General features: G+C 37.9%; 1 protein-coding gene across 1 annotated transcript in view; it reads right to left on the reverse strand.

The window, feature by feature from the left end:
- The window catches only part of SUCLG2 (succinate-CoA ligase GDP-forming subunit beta), a 106472-nt gene that overhangs the window by 70609 nt on the left and 14086 nt on the right, over positions 1–21777 (reverse strand). The window contains exon 2 of the mRNA XM_065749572.1: positions 11652–11793. Coding sequence (XP_065605644.1) covers positions 11652–11793 — 142 coding nt within the window. The remainder of the gene's footprint in view (positions 1–11651; positions 11794–21777) is intronic.

Genomic DNA, 21777 nt, shown 5'->3' on the forward strand with positions numbered 1-21777 from the left:
TATGACCTATGCACCATCCTCATGGCCACAGTATGAATCCTCAAAACCAGATACACCCCCTGACATCCCAACTATTAAGAACAGGTTAATAATTCATTGGCTGAAGGTCAGCAAGTTGCTTTATCGCACTGGAAAAACTCACTTCTCAAATCACACACTCAATTGTGTCCGCCTGGTTTACAAATTGTAAGTTAAAATTCTATCTGCTGAAGAATGTTACAATACATTATTACTTACTTCTGCACTGCAGAAAATAGTTTCAGATTTTGTTGAGATGTCAGGTAGAGAAAAATCGCCCTATTCCAAAAGAACCAGAATTCTTACATGATGTCTTGTTTGTGCTTCTCCTGCCTCTTCCACTTCAGCCTTCTTACTTCAAGATCAAGTTCAGGCTCGCTGTTTGAGGCAGTGCAAACTACATCTGTGCAAACAGCAGTCACAGCTAACTCCCAAAATATCTCTCATGACATAATTTACCCACCTTGCTGAAACAATTCACAGAGAGGCAAGAAAATGTATAATTAACGTTGTCCTGCCTGCTGCTGACTGCACTAATTACTTTCCTCTCTGCACAACTGACAAGTACAACATCATATAGACAACTTGAGTAGTTTTGCTAAGCTACCTCTGAACCTACCCATTAAAAGTCTCCCTCTAGTATTTAAGTCAACCCATTTACTTCCTTTCTTTAGTAGCTCATTCCTTTCTGAAGGAATGCTTCATGCCCTTTTAGGTGCATATATACGTATCACTATTTACAGGATAGTAGATGTCAAAAAGTATAAAATCAGCCATTAATCAGAATCCATAACAATCAGATTGTTACAACAGTCACAAAGCTGAACAAACCCAGAAGAGGCAGACTTCTTCAGAAACTGGACAACGAGCAACGTAGAAAGACACAAAATGGTTTTCATCCCAAAATTGCAAAGTGATTTTTCAATAAGAAAGGATCTTTAAGCATGCAACAATTTCTTATAGATTAAAGAAGCAATAATTTAAATAAGTACTATCCGCATATGGACTTCAAATAAGACTATCACTCAAAAGCTATTTATATTAAAGAATGTTTATCTGTTATATGTTAAGTACTCAATGTATATGGCAGATTACTTTATGGTATGAGACATAAGACCTTATTTATGGGGGCAAACTTGTATAGTATACTAGTTTTTCATCAGATAGTTAAATTTGCAGTAATCTGCCTCAAGTCTCTTTTGTTCCACTCCTATCCTAACCACATATAAAACAAAAGCTGCATTATACTGCAGGTAAAACTTGGAAAAGCAGGTAACCAAAAGAAAATTCACACTAAAGCTTTAATGAGCTTTCAAAGCAAACAAACAACAACAAAAAAAAGCAGATACCCTGTGCAGAAGATTCTTCTGAGCTAACAGGCACAAAAGAGGATGTTGAATAAGCAGGTGCAGAATCAAGATTGTTATGACAACAATCTTCAGCAGAGCACAATGCTCAACACCTGACAGGCAATGAGATGAAGAAAGCTGCTGCTCAAACACACAGATGAACACCTGCAGGGATGAAGGGATGAGATTTGGCAGGGAGTGGAGGGAAGTGCAGGGAAATAATGAATGGTCTTCCCAGTGACATGAATAGATTGAGAATGGGGCTAAGTGAAGTAAGATTTCTCTCTTCCCCTTAGAACTCAAAAAAAAAAAAATAGTAGAATGAAATAGTACTAACAGATCATTCATGAGAAACTGGTAGAACATGGTCAAATACACAAAGCAAATAAATGATGCCTCTGGCACAAAGAAAAATCCCTAACTTTCCACAGAACATTTCAGCTGTTCAAGCATCCAACCTTTTTTTCCCCCCAAACCTTCTTCCAAAATAATTCTGCATATGCATCATAGTTACACCGCTGTAACATTCCCTTCTTGCTATCTACCACCTCCTCTTACTCCTCATTTTTCTTTTTACCACTTATATATAGTTTACTACACATACTGTAAACTTCTTGAGGTTGCCTTACTTTCCACTCTCTGCAAAAATCCTGTTGTTCTTAAGCATTTAGAACAATAAATATATTGAAGATTTATAGCCTGAAGTTTGGCCCTATTTATCTTACTCAGGTGAGCAGTACAATTGAGCCCATGGGAGGTGCAAGAAAAATGTTCTCCTTCACAATAATGCAGGAAACAATAGCTGACTTGAACAGCAGGACAGGGGAGAGTACACCACTTATAGGTAACATGGTCAACTTGGAATTTTATAACAAAACAAATGCAACTTAAATAAGTTCCAGAAGTTAGCTGTGCTATAAGTGTTTTTCATGATGATACTCTTGAGAGTTAATGCCTCGTTTAAAATACACCATGGTACATGAAGTTAGATAGCATCTCCCGACTGAATTCAGCAGTTACAAAGACACATTATATTTTCATGAGTGTGTTTGAACGTTCTACTTTTCTTAAACTGCAAATATTTGAAGAAATGTAGATAAACATATTTTAAAATTCACAGCACTTTCTCAAATATGAGGCAGCAGATTAACGGAATGTCAGTTCAGCTTCAAAAAACTGCCATATCATCTTAGGTAGAGATTATCTGCACAAAAAATATCACAGCCTCTTAATGGTCACACTTATCAATTGCTATTCAGAATATCAGATCGTAAATTGCTCCCATCTTCAAAGACAAAAAAAAAAAGCTCTTGCAAGTCATACTAACCTTTGCAAAACACTGTTAAGCTCATTCAATAGGCCAGAGGAGGCTGGGGGAGGAAGAGGGAGGAAGGAGATCCTAGTACAAAGCTCTTGGTGCTTATTGTTAGCTCTATGAGCATTTTGCAGCTTGCCAGGTCAGCTGCAACAGAGATTTCTGGCTTGGTTCAAAACCATGTATTTGTATAGCAAACATACAGGTTAATATCCTTACACACCAATCACACCCATCTTAAAACAGCTCCTATTCCATAAAGACCAACAGTATAATGTGTTTAACAGAAACAACTGACTTACAAGATGCCGCTTCAACTTTCATACTGGAAGTGGTTATCTAACAACTGAACCTTCCTGCTACATGCTGTCAGCTATGGGCTGCTGGTGGAGAGCACAGAAATGCCCTTCTTGGATGCCTTTGTCAATAACCAGGACAGTTGCCTATAGCACTCAGCACAAGAAACAGTAAAAAATAAATAAAATGGAGCAATAGTTTAGATGTTTTTCTTTAACTGAATTCTGAATAAGAGCTGTTTATTTCAGTGCAGTGTTAACTACTGATTGGAAAGAACTTATAATTTCTCAAACTTCATTCTTTGCAAAGTTCCCCAGTTTAACTGTCATTACATTTGACCCAGTTCCTCCTGCTCTTTATTATGTCCCTCTTCTGAGCTGAGATTACAGAAGTAAGGGTCTCTGCAAGTACACAAGATAAGTTAACCGAGACAATATCAGAACTACTGTCATCTTTGCCCCCTTGCAGATGAAACTGCAGCCTTAAACAAAATCAGTTTCAAGTGTAAAAACATCCACAGAATGGAGGAAGGAATAAATATGCTATTTCACCCAAGCAACTGCTACCAAACTGCTGACCATATGAAAAAGCTTTGCCACTAAGGGCCTAAGAGACACTATAAAAAAGGATTAATTGTAAAACATTCTCATCTCTAGACAGTCATCATTTTACTCTTACATTTTATACTAATTCAACTTAATTTTACTACTTGTATTCCCATTAAAACAGCTTAAAAACAAAATATTTTACAGACATAAGTTATCAATTACATATTTTACATTAGTATACATGAGATTAAATGCATCATACAGCCATCAATCTGAGGGGCTCTGTCATCTCATTTCCAGTTTCTAACCAATAAACACTGTTGCAAAATTAATACTTAAAACACATCTCCTGCTGCGAGTTCATACCATGTAAACAGAAGAACTGCAATTCCTCTGATCAAGGTCACCCCAAAACAAAGATCACAACACAACACAGCCATAGTAATGAGCCCCAGAGAGGGCAACCTGCAAGCCACCAGCTGAGAAGCAGATCTTTCCATCACAGGTTTAACCAATAGCATTAGCAGTGTTTGTTATGAAAATGTGCTGAGCTATAATTAATATCAACATGGATATTTATTTAAAAAGTTAATCAGGCTTCAGAGGAAGTGAGAGAAGTAAAAGTCACATTATGGCTTCCGGACAATGTTATTTGAGCCATACACCTTGTTAAAACACTAATGATAACTAAATGATCATTAAGCTAAGCTGGCACTTCTTTCAGTAGTGCTATACTTTATATCACATGAAAGATTTGCATTTCTTTCTGCCTTGAAACTCACTCAGTAAACACAGTCAGTGATGGCAGAACACAAAAAAAAACCAAAAAAACCCACACAAACAAAACCAAAAACCCAGCACAGCTCATTCATCTTCCATCAGAAGCAGACATTCCCAGAAGGGGATACACTGTGGTATTTGGATAAAAGCATCCACTATAAACACAGGTGGATTTGAAAAATGACTATTTGGTGTCACAGATGGATTTTTACAACAGTGCTTTATAAATTAAAAACAACACAAATGCTTTATAACATTTCAAGCAAGCCAGAGAAGCAAGTAGCAACAAAATTTGGTTTCAGTAATCAGCCCCAAACATTCTAAAGCAGATGGGTATCCAGAGAGTATAGAAGGGGTCATTTCTCTCCTTTACAGAGCTGCAGAGAAAAAAAGGGTTGTTTAGTTTTTCCTATCTTACGCATAAAGCATGTCTAACATCTCTGATTTCATGCATAAAAAATGAGAATTTCATGCAGCTGCTTCCCAATTACACATCTGGTTATTGTTTTGCAGCTGCAAAACTACCTTGAAGAACTGTAAAATACAGTGTGACCAGCCCAGAATCAACACCAGCACTCGATTTGTATCTTCCCTGTGACACACTGCACTTCTTACAACCTTTTAAAATACTTGTATCAAGAGCTATGGCTTCTGTCATGTCCTTCTTTTATAAACAAAAATCCACTAATATATTTAACTCAGTAGAAATTTGTAAGTGACCACTTTCTATGACGTGCTTTAAATATGAAATGCAGTATCCCATTTCTAGAGCCTTTTTTCCTTTGTGTTCTTACTTCCAAGTAGCTATTTTGGTAATTTGATCAAAAATCTAACACAGGGAACAATAAGTCAGAACAACATTAGTGTCAAACATCTGAAATGAGATTTTGATTTGTTAGGCCCCAAGCCATTACTCATATTACTATAAATCTATTAAATATGAAGACATTTGATGACAAAGAATAGTTGTAAAATACCCAACTACCAAAAGCAGTCTCCAGCTTGCATTTACTGTCTTAGATTCAGCACGTAGTTTTCTAATGGAAGAAGCAGGTAAGACAAACAAAACACATTTGTTTTTCATTACCATGCATTGGAAATCAACTACTTCATTAAGTCCTCAAGAGAATCAGGGACCCTTAAAGAATTCCCAACTCTAAGATATTAAAAATGCTGAAATGTATAATTTAACTTGGATCTGAAAGGCAAGACTTGAAACACTGCAGCATGCAGTGGTAAGCTTGGACAACATTCTTTCATTTATTTTGCTTCAAAAAGAATAAAACCCAAAATTGCAGATAGGAAAGCTGAAATTGCCTTGTCAGTGTTTCTGGCATGCAGGACATAACATGTGTGGCCGTTACCAACAAGTGCACGTGCTGTTGGACAGCTGTCCCTCTCCACACAGGTGCTTGGGGCTTCTGTGCAAAAACACTGCTGAGAAGGAAACAGGCATGCATATAAAGCCAAGTGATGGAGCCCTTGCAGGGCTTACCAAGGACATTACATTGCTTAAACGTTGCAGGGCTTAATATTTTGCCCCTTCTCAGCAGCCTCTGTGGAATAGTTTCACTGCACAGAACTCAGCAGGAGGGGAGCAGGGAGAACAAGCAGGAATTACAAGGGTCATAAACAAACCAACCACACACACAGGAAGAGGAGACAGCAGTGGTATTTTAGGGCTCACATCCAGGAGAAGGGTCCTCTGATTTTCCCAGGTTTCTTCATCCAGCAGACAGGGTAAGTGACTTGCATCCCTGACACACTGGTCACAGAACCACAGAATTGCTCAAGCTGGAAAAGACCTTCAAGATCATCAAAGTCCAACCACAATTACAAATCCCCCCCCACACACTAAGTTTATTATTTGCATCATTTTCAGACACGAGGGAGATTTTTAATATTCTTGGCACAAATAAACTTGGAAAAAAGGCAGAAATCAAACCATTTCAATGTGAACCAATAGAGAGAAATATTGTTAGAAGTGCTAGTGATCATGTGCAAAAACATTCATTTTGCAGCTGCCTGTCAAATAAATGGTGGTTTAAGCAAAACACTTGGGGGGAAAAAGGATAGTGAGTGTGCTCAAATATGTATTACCTTCCAGCAGAATGTAGCAGTTGCATTAGTTTGTTGTAAGGAAGATACACTATATCAGACTTCTGCACAACAAAAAGGAAGAGCCAGCTCTCAATCAGAAGTCACAAGGTAAAATGGCAATAGAAAGAGATCAAATGGTTACAATGAGAAAAAGTCTCTAAAAATAAATATATAAATAAAGGGTTGTAAAAAGGGAAAAGGGAAAGACAACAAAACCACAGACCACAGCAAATTCTGCGATGCTTTGAAATGGATAATGAAATACATAAACTCCATCCAAGAGGCATCTACAAAGAGTGGAAGCAGGGTAAAAAACAGGTATTTCCTAATATGAACTTGCAGCAAAATGCAGATATCCTCTACTACTGGATTTCAGCACTTAGACTATGCAAAATCCATTACCTGAATGCTAATCCATTAACTGGATCGCTCAGTGCAGGAGATAAGCTTGTTCTCAATAATAGTAAATGAGGTCCAGAGTAAACTCAACCAGCACTGGCTTCCTATTAAATATAAGAGGTTGCTTTCTGAACACCCATTTGAGAATAGAATCATATTAGACAATAACTTATAGCATCATCTTGTCTGAAAGGATAGCTCTAGAAAGACATAACTTAGGTACAAAGAACTTTAATAAAAGCTGTCAGAGAACGTAAGAGGGCTTTAGGGAGAGCAGTTCCTTAACAGAGCTGAGTTGCTGCACACAGCTCCGTGGAACAGCATGTTTCAGCGACGGGATTGTTCAAGAGATGCAAAGAAGTATAATCCAAGGGGCTTTTGAAAACAACTAGCTAAAATCATACAGTACATTGCAGCTTTTGGAGAAATGAAATGTTACGCACAGGTGAAAGATTATTACTACACAGTGAACCACACAATAACATTAAAGCATAGGTTAATTGTAGGATTAGGGTTTCTATAGGAAAAAAAAGAAAATTACCAACCTAAGGACCAATTTTTGATTTTTCTAAACATACACTGCTTTCAAGTGGTTTTCTGATCTGTACCAGAGATGAACTTTGAAATAAGGGATCTAAAACAGCATCTACAAATTTAGACTTCATCTAAAAGTAAGCATAGCCACAGAAAAAATCCCTGCATGAAGTAGGAAGGAATAGAGATCACATGACTGAAATCTCCACGATGTAAAAAAATGGTGACAGGTAAATTATCTCACAGAAAGAGGCTTCAGTAATCCTCTGCTGTTGCTCATGAAGTAGTTATCTCTTTAGCCTGATATAAAAAGCCTGCCTTTAGTCCAGAGCAGAGTTCTGTCATGCATAAGACAATAGAAATAGGATATGCAGAGACTACATGTTCTTATATTTTTCTTCAGGGAAAGGAAAAAAAAAGAAAAGACTGAACAAAGGCCTTGCACTCAATTCAATTGCATTTCTCTGTGATAGAGTGTGAACACTGCACCTGACTGATTCCTAAATGTAATGAAACACTCTAAGTGGCAACAGGCAGCACTCTATTGCTTTTGTTAAAAATCAGGAAAAGAAATGCCAGAAGCATGCCAAGCTTCTACCATCCATTTAGGATACTCAGCATTTTCAACCCCCTCTGTAAGTTCTCTACTGATTCAAAGAGCCAATTGACAGTACATAGTAACACCCCTCCAGCATAATTATAATCCCTTTCAGCTTTGTCCACCTACTGGTTTAAAATGATGGTTCCCCTTAACAACTTCACCATCAGACAGAACGTAAAGCACAGTGCAAGAGCTGAAGTAGACTTAAGTACCCCAGGTGGGGAAGGGAAGGGAAAATGATGGATCCTAAATGTTGCACAGTGCATCTGTCCAATGCAAGCAATGAAAACGCTCACATCCTAATAAAATGGGTGTTACGTATGCATAGATAAGCATTTTATTCCTTTTCTCATATTGCTACTTGTATGTGAAAAAGAAACTCCTTCCCCAGATAAATGAGCTCTGAAGGTACAACTGCATTTAGTGAGAATCAGATCAAAAAACTTTGAGTACAGGAAAAGCTAGATTGCCTTACCATTTCAAATGAATGCTCAGCTTCCAAACACTTCACTTTGTTTCCCATTAAATAGAGGTACTTGAACTGTAAGAACTTGTTTAGAGGTTGTGTTTCTTCAGATGGCAGATCAAGCAATACCTCACTGATCCAGCAAAACAGCACAACACCTTTTTCTTTCTTGAAAACTTAGGAAATTCAGCATGAAACATGCAGCCATTTGTAACCACATTTCCTGATATTCTGCAAATACTACCTTCTTCACAAGACTTACAGCTGAAAATTGCTTAGCACGTAAAAGGCAATTAATTCCTTGGGGTCTAATTCTGTATTCCTTACTGTAGTCAACTTCTTTTGAAGTCAATATTAGTGATGTCATTTTAATTTTCCTCACATCTGCCATTCTTATCTTAGGAAAAAAAAACAACCAATCTTTTAATTCCATTAAAAATTCCTTGTAGACTGCCTTTTGTACTGTTGGTAGGTTTTGAAAATATTTCTGAGAAAATTAATATTCTGTGTATTCAGTATACATATTAATAACAGAGCAATAGAGGAAATGTGCAAACTATAATAAAACTGCTGATACCAGGTAAAAGTAAAGCCTTTCAAGAACACATGCATTAACACCTTCCTGACAAGTGAAGACAGCAGCAAAAATGGTCTAATCCCACCCCTTTCCATTTCCCTCAACAGGAAATCCAACAACACAACCAATGACTACAAGCACTGCAGCAATACAATATATACCATAACCAACATGCTCAGTCTTCTCTTTTTGAGAAAGTAGTGGATTTCATTATTTTTCAGATTTACACTCTGTCAAATCAGGAATTTCTGCCCCTTTATTTGCACCCACTACCACATACACAGACCCATGTGAATGACATAATGCTGTAAGATTATCTAGTGAAAATACTGCTTCTCCTGTATTCAAGGAAACATGCCTACAGAAAGAATCTTTTTCACTAGAAAAATACCTTTTCAGTATGAATAAGTTTTGAGTATGCTGGCAAGTATCCCTTCTTGTTTGAGAAGTGAAAGTGAAAGACAGTGGCCCTGTGGCATTTAATACCTAAAACACCAGATTTTTGAGCAGGCCTTGGCAAGGATGCTGGCCTTTCCTTTCGCCTCCTTCTACTGCAGAATGTTTGTCTGTCAAGAACATCCCAAGGCCACCTCCATTCCTTATTTTGGAATATTTTGTACTTGCAGTAGGCTAAAGGTTTTTAGTATGCTCCAAACCTGTTATCAGTCAGCTGCATATTCAGAAGACAAAAGATCATGCAGACATCATGCAGATAATTCTGAGTGATAGAGATACTACCTGCCTGACGGATCACAGAGGAGATAAATCTGATAAAACCTTAGTACAACAACAGAAACAGAACACATTCTTGATTCTTAGTTTTCAAATACATGTTAGAAATACAACAGCATAGTAACAGAATGATTGCAAGGATGTTTAATTATTTAGTGGAACAATGGGATGTGTCAGTCATTTCAACATGAAATAGCTTTCATACTCTACTGTGTGTTAAAAAATTGTGGGTTAATGTAGACAGATTGAATATAACTCTTCAAAATGAAGAAAGGTACCACTGACAGACAATGTTTAAGGTGTTCACAAGCCATCCCAGTTAAAATGCATACAATTGATTTGAGTTTGATTAACAATCTTTATTAAATACATTTTTTGATTATTTGAATTTCTACAGTTTGCTTTTTTAATAGACCAAAATGATTTGCAAAGCAACCAAGCTAGAGAAGGTTATTTAAAATAAATCCAGCATCATAGAACAGAAAAGGCCTACTGCCTTTAATGGAGCAATTTATTTCTGCAAATAGTTATAGGGATCTAGAATAGTTATAGTTATTGGATAGGCTAATCCATTTATGAGCTCAATCACTGAGAAGAGAGTTTAAGCACTGAAAGATTTGTGGACAAAAGCTGCCACAGCTTCGTAGGGCATTTTCTGGTTTTCTCGGATGTCCATACACACAAAAAACCCTCAAATGTTATGAGCTTTGCTTTGTGCCAGCATTTTTTCAGTTTGTACTGACAAATGACCATAACAGTAGCATTTAATGCTTTTGCTTCAAATATATTTTCAAATATTCTAGTTGACATGAAAAGGCTTTGATTACTGAAAAATATATCACCTTCATGACATTATAAAGATTTATCAAGCCATGATGCTAATCCTAATTCAGCTATTTAAGGACTGATGAGATCTTTGAGACCAGTAAATTGTTATTTACTTTCCAGTGCGTAAAACTGAAATACACTGAACTAAGTGGCTTGTGCATTAAGTAAAGCATTAAAAAGCTTCCTGTTATTACAGAATTAGACTACAATAACATTTGTCCTCTGGCATGTTGATTACGGTACATTCATTTTTACACTTCTGATTTAACTTCTGTTAAACTAAAAATAAAATACAGTTAAGAACTTCCTTACATCTAAAATTGGGTGAAAAACATACTTGAACATACTTCCTTTGGATATAACGGGTATTACATAAATTCCTTTCTGATCCAAAATCTCATCTTAATTACACTAAAATGAAGATGTTGTCTCCAGAACCATGATCTCCTCTTCTGACCAATGTCAAATCCTTTTGTGATGGTGATTAACACAACTCACCTTTTCTCTTTTCCTCAGATGGAATAACACATGTGGACAAACACACATGTAATTCTCTCTTACATATTTTATTCCTTTATAAAATGATAGAATAGTTGAGGCTAAAGGGTTCCTCTGGTGATTGCCTCATTCATTCCACGTGGCTCAAAGCAAGGCCTGCTAAAGCAAGTTGCCCAGTATTTCATGCAACTCAGTTCTGAGTATCTTCAAAAACAGAGTTCAAAACCTCTTTCTTCTTTTGCTTTTTAATAGAGCAAATGTTTCCAAACAACATTTTCCACAAGTTTGTTTACTTCAATTCCTTACATTTTAATCAAGTATACAACATGTATTCACAAGGGCATTCTCCATTCTAAATTGGCAAAATGACTTAGTATCAATTAAAGACTCTGTGCTATATGTTTCCTACCCTTAAGAAGTAAACTTCAGAGAAAATATTCTGTTAAGCACTACTGATCATAAATAAAATAAATATTTATGGTTTGGATAACATATCAAACCTTTTCAATAAACATCAATTTGAAGATTGTGTACAACGTATTAGAAAGCAATTTATTTTCCAGATTGCTATCTGGTGAAGCAAATTATTCCCATTATCAGTCAACTTACTTAGTCTCTGAGCAGCCTCCAGGGCATCATCTGCAGAATCAGCCACAAAGAATCTCTGAACTGTAACCCCGTGGTCTGCCATCAGCTTTTTGCTTTGGTACTCCTGCAGATTCAGCCATCGTCTAGGGGTTAACTGAACAGCCTAGAAAAATGAGAGGGGAAAATAACATAATGCTCATTAAGAACAGTTCATCAGACAGTTAACTGAGCTCTTCGGCCTTGTGGTTATCTCAAGCCAGCAGCTGAACAACACTGTTTCAGAGGAAAGCTAAAATATGTTACTGATGCACTTAAGAATCTTCTCTTAGTGTTTATGGCTTTGAGATATTCTGAAAGCTACAGAAGATATTAAGCTATATAAGGTTCCCTGGGTGATCTTGGCTAGCTAAAATGTCTTACATTTAGTATGATCAGCATGGACTGGCAAACTTCATTTGAACTACTTATGATCTTGTGGTAGCCTGTGCTGCAAAAATACTATTAAAAGACCATTACCTTAAAAAAAAACAAAATCATTTCATACTAGATATCTCTACTTACACTAAATTTTACATGATTTCTTCTAGTGACATTATTTCTACTTATTATATGCTTTTATTGTAGTATAGCAAGGAAGAAAAAAAAGGCAGGGAATTAGCACCATCACATAGGAAGCAGCATATTGTTATTTCAGTGATCCACTACCTATCCTCAGTTGGTTAAAAGGGTATTTTCTAGAAGAAGCCAGAACAACTGCACCAGCCATGCATGCTTTGCTTGTCTTAGAGGTAAAAATGTTTTGTATTGACACTTCAGAAGCCAAAGGTTTCTCACTGAAGGATATACAGAAAGAATTCTCTCTATACACAATGAGCTGTTACAGATATAAACAAAAATTAAGAAACCGTTAACATTGTGTTATTACTACAATTCTGTAATGCATTCAATGGTCTCAAGTCAGTAACAAGCACAATAAATGCTTTAGGCCCAGCTCTAAAGAAACATTTGAGGTAGGTGCAGTTTTAAGTTTTTTGTTTTTAATCACAAGAAAATTTAACTGACCTTTTTTTCCCCTGAAGGTGTTGAAAACGCACTTCTAAAACTATTATTTATTGACAATAATATGAATTCCACAACAAAGCGTTCACGTTTGCATAGACCTAATAGATGTAAGTCAGGCTGTGTCTCAGGCATTCCATTGGATCAGTCAAGCCCCGCTATCACAATACAAAAGAATAATATCAACTAGAAAAACAGAGAAATAGAGAAGTTACTCTGAAAAGTTATCCTGTTATTCTGACTGCTGGCAATGGTATGAGCACGACTTATGCCTGAGAAAGATGCTGTTCCCACATGGAAAGGCAAAGTGCTGTCCTCCTGGCAGAGAGCCCACTGCCAGCTCTTGGTTCCTGCTGAAGTTCAGGGGCACCGTATGCAAGCTAGTACTGCATATTCAGAAACAGACAAAGAGAACTATTTACTATACTAATACTTTCATCTCTAACAGCATGATAAAAAATATTATCCTAATGTAACTTCATACTGAAAACAAAAACCTCCATGCTAAAGTTGTTCAATAATGCATACCCTTTATCAGAACACTAGAATTTTAAATGTTGCACTGTATCAAAAGCAAACCTCTGCCTGCTTGTACTTGCTTTGAAAAAGAACACAAAAGACCGATGCATAAAGGAAATACAAAACCCATCTTTTGCTGTATATAATCATGTTTTTTTTTTTGTAAAACTGACTCCCACACAGCTTAAACAGCTACAAAAAGCTCAGAATTACACACTTTAAGCTCTTTTAAATGCAACCTGGTTAATAAATTTTAGAAGAATACAATGGCATATTATCAGTATGCTGTATGGCTATGTCTAATTCTAGGTATCATACCAGCACCTCAGCATATTTTATTTCTCCACGCTACCCAGAGACAATGTGTTATTACATTTATGCAGCGCCTTCAAATTACAATTTAAACTCACTTTCGTAATGACTGACTTTCAGGTTGTTTTCCATATTGTAAGATCTCTGTTAGACTCTAGCAGCTATTACTTCCACAAAGGGATTAACACTGGGAGCCAAGAGGGGACCTGAAAGTCAATTCTAAGCTCACTTTAAAACAGGACAGAGAATTTCAACCAAAAGTTGATGCCACAAATGCACAGTTTGCCAGTAACGAGAGCAAAACACATTTGAAAGAAATAGCAGAGCAGTCCAGAGAGCGACAAAATCCAGCCAATCAATCAATCCAAAAAGAAACATTGGCACAGAAAAGAGAAACATACAAAGAAAGTTAGAAAGCATGTAACTTTGTTTCCCTCTGTCACTGTTACATGATTCTTTGGGAGACCAACTTCTGAAGGCCAAGTGAAGACTTTCAGCCCAGAGCTCTGACAAAAAACAGTCCTGGCTGCAAACGAGACTTAATGAAGCGTTAGCACAGCCCACCACTGCATAGCAGAGTACAAGATATTGCAGAAATGGACACAAAGTCTGTATTAGAAGCTTTGAAGAGCAAGAACATGAAAACATTACTTTAAAGCCCTTGCAGTACACACACCATATGTCTTGAGAAGCGCAGGCAAAATAAAGAGATGAAATAAAGCAAAAGCCTTGAATCTGAAGATGACTGCTCTTTCAAGACTATATTGAAAACACGCTACAGTTGTAAACATGTTTTGGGCTTAGAGCACAAAAAAAAAGTGACCACAAGATGTTAGAAATGTGAGTAAACATGATTCCACAAACCAATTCCCAGTACAAAGATGTTCTGGTTGCAATAGAAGTCTGAAAGATTTAAAAGGGACAGCAATGAAAGGAATCAGCACAAGACTCTTAAAAAAAATCCTTGCCAGATGAAGTTCCTGACCCCCAGAAAAACATTTACAACAAGAAATCATAAGAGTTTGAGATGGCCTTAAAGCAGTGAAGTTTCTTGGGCATCAAATTTCCACAGATCCTACATAGAAATACATAAAGTCTGCCAGTGCTAACACACAAAGGTACAGCCTTCAGACAACCAACACAAGACTCTACAGCTATGCTCAAGCTTCTTATTACATACCTATGTTTTATCTGCTTCTTTATGGGAATGTTGCATCGGAGCACAAAGAGTACCAACCTCATCGCAGGCATCCTTCCTTGCAGAGAAAAAACTGCAAACAGTAAGAGGCCTTCACTGAAACTTAAATCCCTAAAGAATGTCATATTTCACCTCTGTAAGAAGATGGGCAAGGACTTCAAAACCTTCTACTGGTGACATTTTGCTATTATTCTTTTATACTTTTTCCTAACAATAAAAGAAATTTAAAAACACCTTTTACTAAACTTGTACATTCTCATTACAGTAAATATACCTCAACTTTTTTTTTTCCCTGTTGAGCTCTGAGCAGCCCAAAGAACAGAAGCAGGTTTAAAAATGGATCTTTCTAAATAAGAACTTGTAATGTCTTGTATGTACAGTACAGAGGGAGAACAACTCTTATTTGAGCATCATATATGCCAGGTAAGTTGAAAGTGTGTTTTTTTTTTTCTTTTCTTCTTTAGTTTAAATCACAAGCAGAAGCAAAAATAAACGAGTTCATGAAAATAAGCAAAACATCGCTACCAGATACACCCATGATTTTATATAACTTCTGATTTTAAATAATTACAAGAGTTTTAAAAAAGAATTAAGCTCTTTCTGGTAGGATATTTTTAAGACTACATTCCTAATACGGGAGTTTAGGAAAGAGACAAAAACTTAAATAGGGCTCTTTTACAACCGATTACATTTTCTTAGAGCCTGGCAACAGCATCAAAACCTCAAAACTGAAATAAGTGGAAGCAAAGGCCTCAGCTGAACAGTAAAGTGAAGCAAAAGGAAGACAGAATTATTTCATCAAGTCCAAGATTCACATTGGATTTTCTCCTGCTGGCTAGAATTATTTGGCACTTTTCACAAGTATCAAGAATACATGTTTGGGGTTCCCTTCTCCACAAGGGTTTTGCTACGAAGTCAGACTCAACAAATATGTGAAGACAGATGAGGCTTTCAGAAAAGCAGTGTTAGTAGTAGTTCACTATGTTGCTCTCCACAAGCCTTATGTTCCCTTGCTTTCTATACATAGTTACCATGTGTCTGGTCCAATTACATATGTACAGCATTACTAAAATCAGTGACACAGGCACATAAAGAAGTTAAACATCTTTTCTTGACCATCTAAACAAGGCAGTGTGCTTTATAGTGTAATTGTTTATTGACTACTGCTTCACAAAAAAATTGATTGTTCACATAACCTGCATCACCTCTTATTTTTCTACTTTTTTTATATATAAAATACTATGAGTAGTGTACTAATAATGTATTCAGAGAGCAGCCAGACTAAATTCTTCCACTACTCAGTTTACCATTTCTTCAGCTAGCAACAAAAAAGAAAGAAAAAAAAGACAGGCTAAATTATATAGATAGTTAATCCGGAGCAGAACTACAAGCACATTTTACAGCAGAAATCAGTTTTGATACATGAAAAAAAAATATTTAGTAAACATTACAAAGAGACAATTCGGTCCTTATATATACGCACCGTTAACTACTCTGACACACAACATCTTTCAGATGACCCAGGAGATATCCTTGGAGTGCTTGCTTTTTATGTGTGCTCTTTTTTTAAAAACCACGAGAAACTACCTTAATGTATTCAGAAAAAGTTGTGAAGTTGCATGTTAATAGCTCAGGAATAATGTTCCACGTATCCACAAATAAGAAGAGCATCAGTAACGCAAGCTTCATCAAACTAGACTACCACTATTCCTTCCTTTTAGGAATCTGCACATTGAGGTGCCAGCTCAGCCTGTTTCTTCATTCTATTGCTACCCTGGTGAAGCCACCTGTGGGGGTCCTAGTAAGCACCACATTTTTCCCTTAAATGTGGATGAAATGCTGAACTCTCCCTCTCTACAAGGATTTGAAGGAAATGGAGAAGAAGGATGGAGAGGCCAATTCAGCCAAATAAACAATGCTGATGGCTGTGAACTTTTGGTCTTAAGAGAATTTGTTGCAATATAAACATATTACTTCATGCCTAATTCTGTATGGAGATATATTGGTTACAAATGTACATTAAGTCCCTTCCCACACTGAGTTGGACAATTTCTCTAAAACACAGTACCCTTGAAAATACAGATTCCCTTAGCAAATCTTTTCAGGTGGAACCTTGTACTTTCAGAAAATGCCATATGCAATTAGCACTGCTAAAAAACAACAATAAAATCACCACTCACAAAATTTCAGAGGTAACTGAACATCCCTTGACACAACTATAAAACTTGAACATCTCTACTGTTTACATGAACTCAGTTTAATGGCCTTTATTGCACCAACGTTAAACTCAAGACACACTTCAGCAACAGCCAACATTCCCTTTCCATCCATAGTAGGAAACCAGTATTAACTACATGAAGCAAATATGGACCACTTAACAGCACCTGGAAGTAAAGCTGGTCAAATAAATGCATAATAATTTTCCCCTCTACTGAAGTGACATAATAGATCCTGTGCAGCAGAAAGTGACTCTACCAACACAAAGTCTCAGGATAAGTGCAAATTCTACAAGAAATGTACACTGCATCAAGTTTCAGAAATACAGACTACGCTGTAACAGTAATACCACAAAGAATCCACATAGGGAGAAAAAATGGGTTCTCTACAGGGAGATCTTTCAGAAGCATCCTGTCTCAAAACTGAAAAGCATGTATAGCTTGTTATATAAAATAAAAGCATCTAGTCAAAAAACTCATTTGCTTACCCATCACATTTCTACAGCATTCCAGTTTATTCAATCTGTGTAATACAATTCCAGATGCATATGAAAGAAACAGATACACCATGATGACAGTAATGAAACAGCATACCATACATCAATATAAGGAATAAACTTTTATCATATTTACTGGCATACAGCTGCTGTAATTGACAAAGTCGTAGCAGAAGTTCATAACAAAAAGGAGCATCAAAAATACAACTAAGTAGCAGGCCTCCTTACAGACCAGTTCAGAGAGCAATACATTTTAATGTTATATACTTGAATTATGCCATATGAGGAACTGAAAACAAACTAGAATACTTATCATAGTTTGCTGGCAGCACGGATGTTAAAAATCAAGTATTAGTACAGTTAGTCTGACCAGAAACAAAAATTTTGGGGAAAAAAAAAGTGCAGTACACTGAACAGAAAGTTTACCACAAATATAAGTCATGAAATGTAAACATATGGAAATTACAACAAATGATTAAGGTACAAAAGAAACAAGAAAGACTCCTGGTAAGAATGACGGGCTCTATGGTCTGCCATGTTAAGTCAAACCACACATCCTCTTCTCCCCAAAGATAACTAATGCTGTGCACCTATACTATGTAACATGATGGTGAATATCCTTCCCAGGTGACATCATCTATGCTGTCATGAATCAGTTCTCACCTTCCAAGACAGAAGCAGGCCCCCAGACTTCAGAGTCAGAGGAAAGTATTTTCCACCAGCACTCCAAATCGTTGGCTTGAGATTGGATACAATACAGCAGTGAGTTCACTTTGACATTAGCACAGTCCAACTTTACCCATCACTGGGCGCTTTCAGCAACACCTCAATCCATGCTTCTGTGATACATTTATTGACTAATTATGGAATTAGTTTTATCCTTTAAGACAAAGCCTTGAAGATTTTCCTGAGAAAAACAGATTTCCCATCCTTTCCCCCCCCCTCCCCCCCCCACAGTGGTTAGAAATGTTTTTTTCTTGTTAAAATTTATATCAAAATGCTGTAAATCATCTTAATATCAAGTACTGTTGCTTCAGCTTAAAATCTTTCAGGTCCAAATTTACTGCTCAGAATGCACCACACAAAGCACTCTGCACAGTAAAATGAACTATGCCTCATAAGAAGAGAGCGAAAAAGAGTTCACGGTTCCAAGTTCTTTAAGGCTACAGCATTTTGATCAATAAACCACAGGAGCAATTTACTTTTTTACACCACTGACCTGTACACTCGCTTTTCACAATGAGTGAGAACTGTTGCTGTAGCTGCTGAGTTTTATGTAACACAACTTCCAATAAAAAAAATCCATGAAATATCCCACCATGCTGCTGTGTGCTAAAGCCAGGCAGCCGGTTCTGGTGGGTAATTCTTACTACTCCTAACAGCTGTGTGACTCTTTGAAACAAGGTACCTACATTAAATGAAGCGACTATTTGTATGCTCAACAAAAAGGAGAAAAACTTTTGGTTTGCTTAAAAGAGCAGCACCAAATATTAATGTTATTATTAGGATCTTTGGTGGTAAACTGTTTACAAAAGTGAGAGTCAAATGGTTGAGGGCACGGCCAAGAGTTTCAAAATGGTAAGTTTTCAGGTATGTGAATCTGAAGTTTCCAAACAGCAGAACAGGCAATAGTTTCTGCTTAGAAGTTCATACTATTGAAAATCAAGCTGCTACCTTGAGTGAATAAATCTCAATAGCAAAGCCCAAGGTTAAATCCTGCTTTGGAAAATCTTTGCCCAGAACTGCCTTAATATTGCTTTTCAATTATCCAAATGAGTTTATTCAAAACCAAGCATCCCATAGTCACTGCAAACACTAATCCACCCTTAAGTCACACATATGCAGAAGTGCATCAGCTCAATCCAGAGGCAGTTCAGTGACATTTAGAGAGCAGCATTCACAAGCAGTCAATTGCTCCCTGTGTGCTCCTGCCATCTGAGAAAGCTAGTCCTGCCTCACACCTTTCCAGCCACACCTGACATGGGTTTACACTTCACCACCACTCTTCTGTACAACGCTGGCATCCCCCCATGGATTTTATTGCACCAGTGTTAATGTAACAGCTTCTAAGAGCATTATATTCCTTAGAATGGAGAAGCCTGCTGCTACAAGGCTGCAATTCCCCTGTTTAAAGCAGGGTTTTTAAAAATACATAACTATAGAAGGTGTTTGTATCTAGCTTTTAATTCTAGTTCATGCAACAGAAAAAGTGATTAGATAAATCTTTCCCTGAAGACTTTCACAAATTTCATGGAAAAACCTATTCCTTTTGTCAAGTTGCAAGGTTCTTTTAATAGGAGCCACTGCAAAGGAGAGACAGGAAGGCAGAAATCACAACGCATCCCAGCAGGAAACATCAGGAAAGTTACAAACAAGAAATAAAGTTACTATACTAGTAACATGCCAATTTTAGAAACAGAAACTGTTTTAAATGAAAAGCTAGAGAAGACATTTTGCCACCTTATCCATTTTAGGAAAACCTACCTTCTCTTCCATCGCCAGCCAAGTGGCTCCACTTACCTACTGAGAAACAGGCAGTTAGCAATTACTAACACAACAAGAATTTGTTTAATGATTATGCTAAGTTACCAAAGCCTTATCAGACAGGTATACAGGTGTAGAGTAAATAACTCCTAATGACGATACTCCACCAGGGAATAGTATAGAAGATGGTATATTTCAAGTAGTTCTATACAAACAGTTATACAGGTAATACAAAAGAGAAGATGGCTCACCTTTAAGATGACAAGGCTCGCAGAGGACTCCACATGGGAGGGATCTCCAAGAAGAGATCCTTCCCTGGTGGTGGTCAGCCCTTAAATGGGGTTTGAGAGAGGAGGAACTAGGCTCCACCCCTTCCACCCACACAGGTATATCACCTTCACCTGTGCCCCCATGGCTGACTTGGTGCTCACCTCAGGTGACCAATCAGTGGTTCAGGCCGTGATTCAGCAGTTCCCATACACTCCACCCCTTCACGACATGAACCACTGATCAAGTAACCATAAGGTGAGTTCCCCTTGATACAGAGACCCAATACATCGCGACGCTTACATAATTGCCCGTCGCAACGCATGCTGATGTAATCTGATATGAGTGATGATCGGCGCATCCGTCGAACTCTTCTTTGGGCCAGTGCTCGGTGGTATCTACTGGAAGCATGTAATCATACAGTGCAGGTCCATCTTACGTGTCATCAGTCCCGGTTAGACCATCACCAGATGCTTCACATGGTCTTATAACAACTCTGGAACACTGCAGTATTGTTTTGATTCCTTCTGGTGATTCATAGACTTATGGGGAGTAATACAAGTGTTTTAGAGGTACCAAGAGGGGAAGATCCGCTTTCCAGGGCAAGATACAGGCCGTATTCCTGTCTTGGGTTAACACTTCAGCTTGTACAGGGGCACGCCCTGGTCGCCTGTACCAAACCCTTTGACCCGATGTCTGTGGCTGTACGACTATATCAGGCACCAAAGGGGGTGTCCTGATCTGCCACAGAGACATGATAGGGGTCCCCTTAGCAATGAAGACTGGAGTGTTAACCATTATTTCAGTAGGCCATGTACCTATAACCGGAGGAGCTACCGAACCCCCCACCTCCAATAATCTCCCCCAAGGTGCAAGTAGGCCGCACCATCGTGGTCCTACCTGCACCTTCCAGGGCCATTTTATTCTATTGGTACCTGGTTCTAGGTCCTCAGGGGCAGGGAGCAGAAGGTTGTTCTCATTGCCAATCTGAGGTTTCACTTCATTATCGGTGCCTGTAATTTGGATCCTAAGTGGGGAGGCCCATATTGTTTGTAACATTTTCAAGGCACTGGGTCTGCCATCTCTAGGTCTTTCATTCAGGTCCCGCAGGGTCTCATGGAGTCTCTTTGTCCACCCCTGCAGGGACTGAGAGTCTGTCTTCAGGGCAGCCTTGAGAATACCATTGTAACGTTCGATAAGGCCTGCCCCCGTTGGATTATATGGCAGGTGGAATCGCCACTCAATATTATTTTCTTCTGCCCAGCGTTGTATCACTGCACCCGTGAAATGACTTCCTTGGTCACTCTCGATGACTTGCGGTGTCCCGTAGGCAGCCATCAACCTTGTGAGTGCCTTTATAGTGTATGCCTGGTTGGCTTTTGGTACTGGATAGGCCTGCATTAGCCCACTCGCGGTGTCGACACAGGTTAGGGCATATCTCGCCCCCTCAGACCGAGGGAGAGGCCCAATATAATCAACCTGCCACCTCTGTAGAGGATTGTGTCCTCTAGCAAGATGGGCTGTAGTTTCAGGCAACGACCTCGGTCTTATCTTAGAGCAGGCGTCACAGTCTCGGCATGCTTGAGCGATGTCCG

The sequence above is a fragment of the Cyrtonyx montezumae genome, unplaced genomic scaffold (genome assembly GCF_038088225.1).
Source record: "Cyrtonyx montezumae isolate F1298 unplaced genomic scaffold, pur_monq_1.0 scaffold_6, whole genome shotgun sequence".
Taxonomy (NCBI): Eukaryota; Metazoa; Chordata; class Aves; order Galliformes; family Odontophoridae; genus Cyrtonyx; species Cyrtonyx montezumae.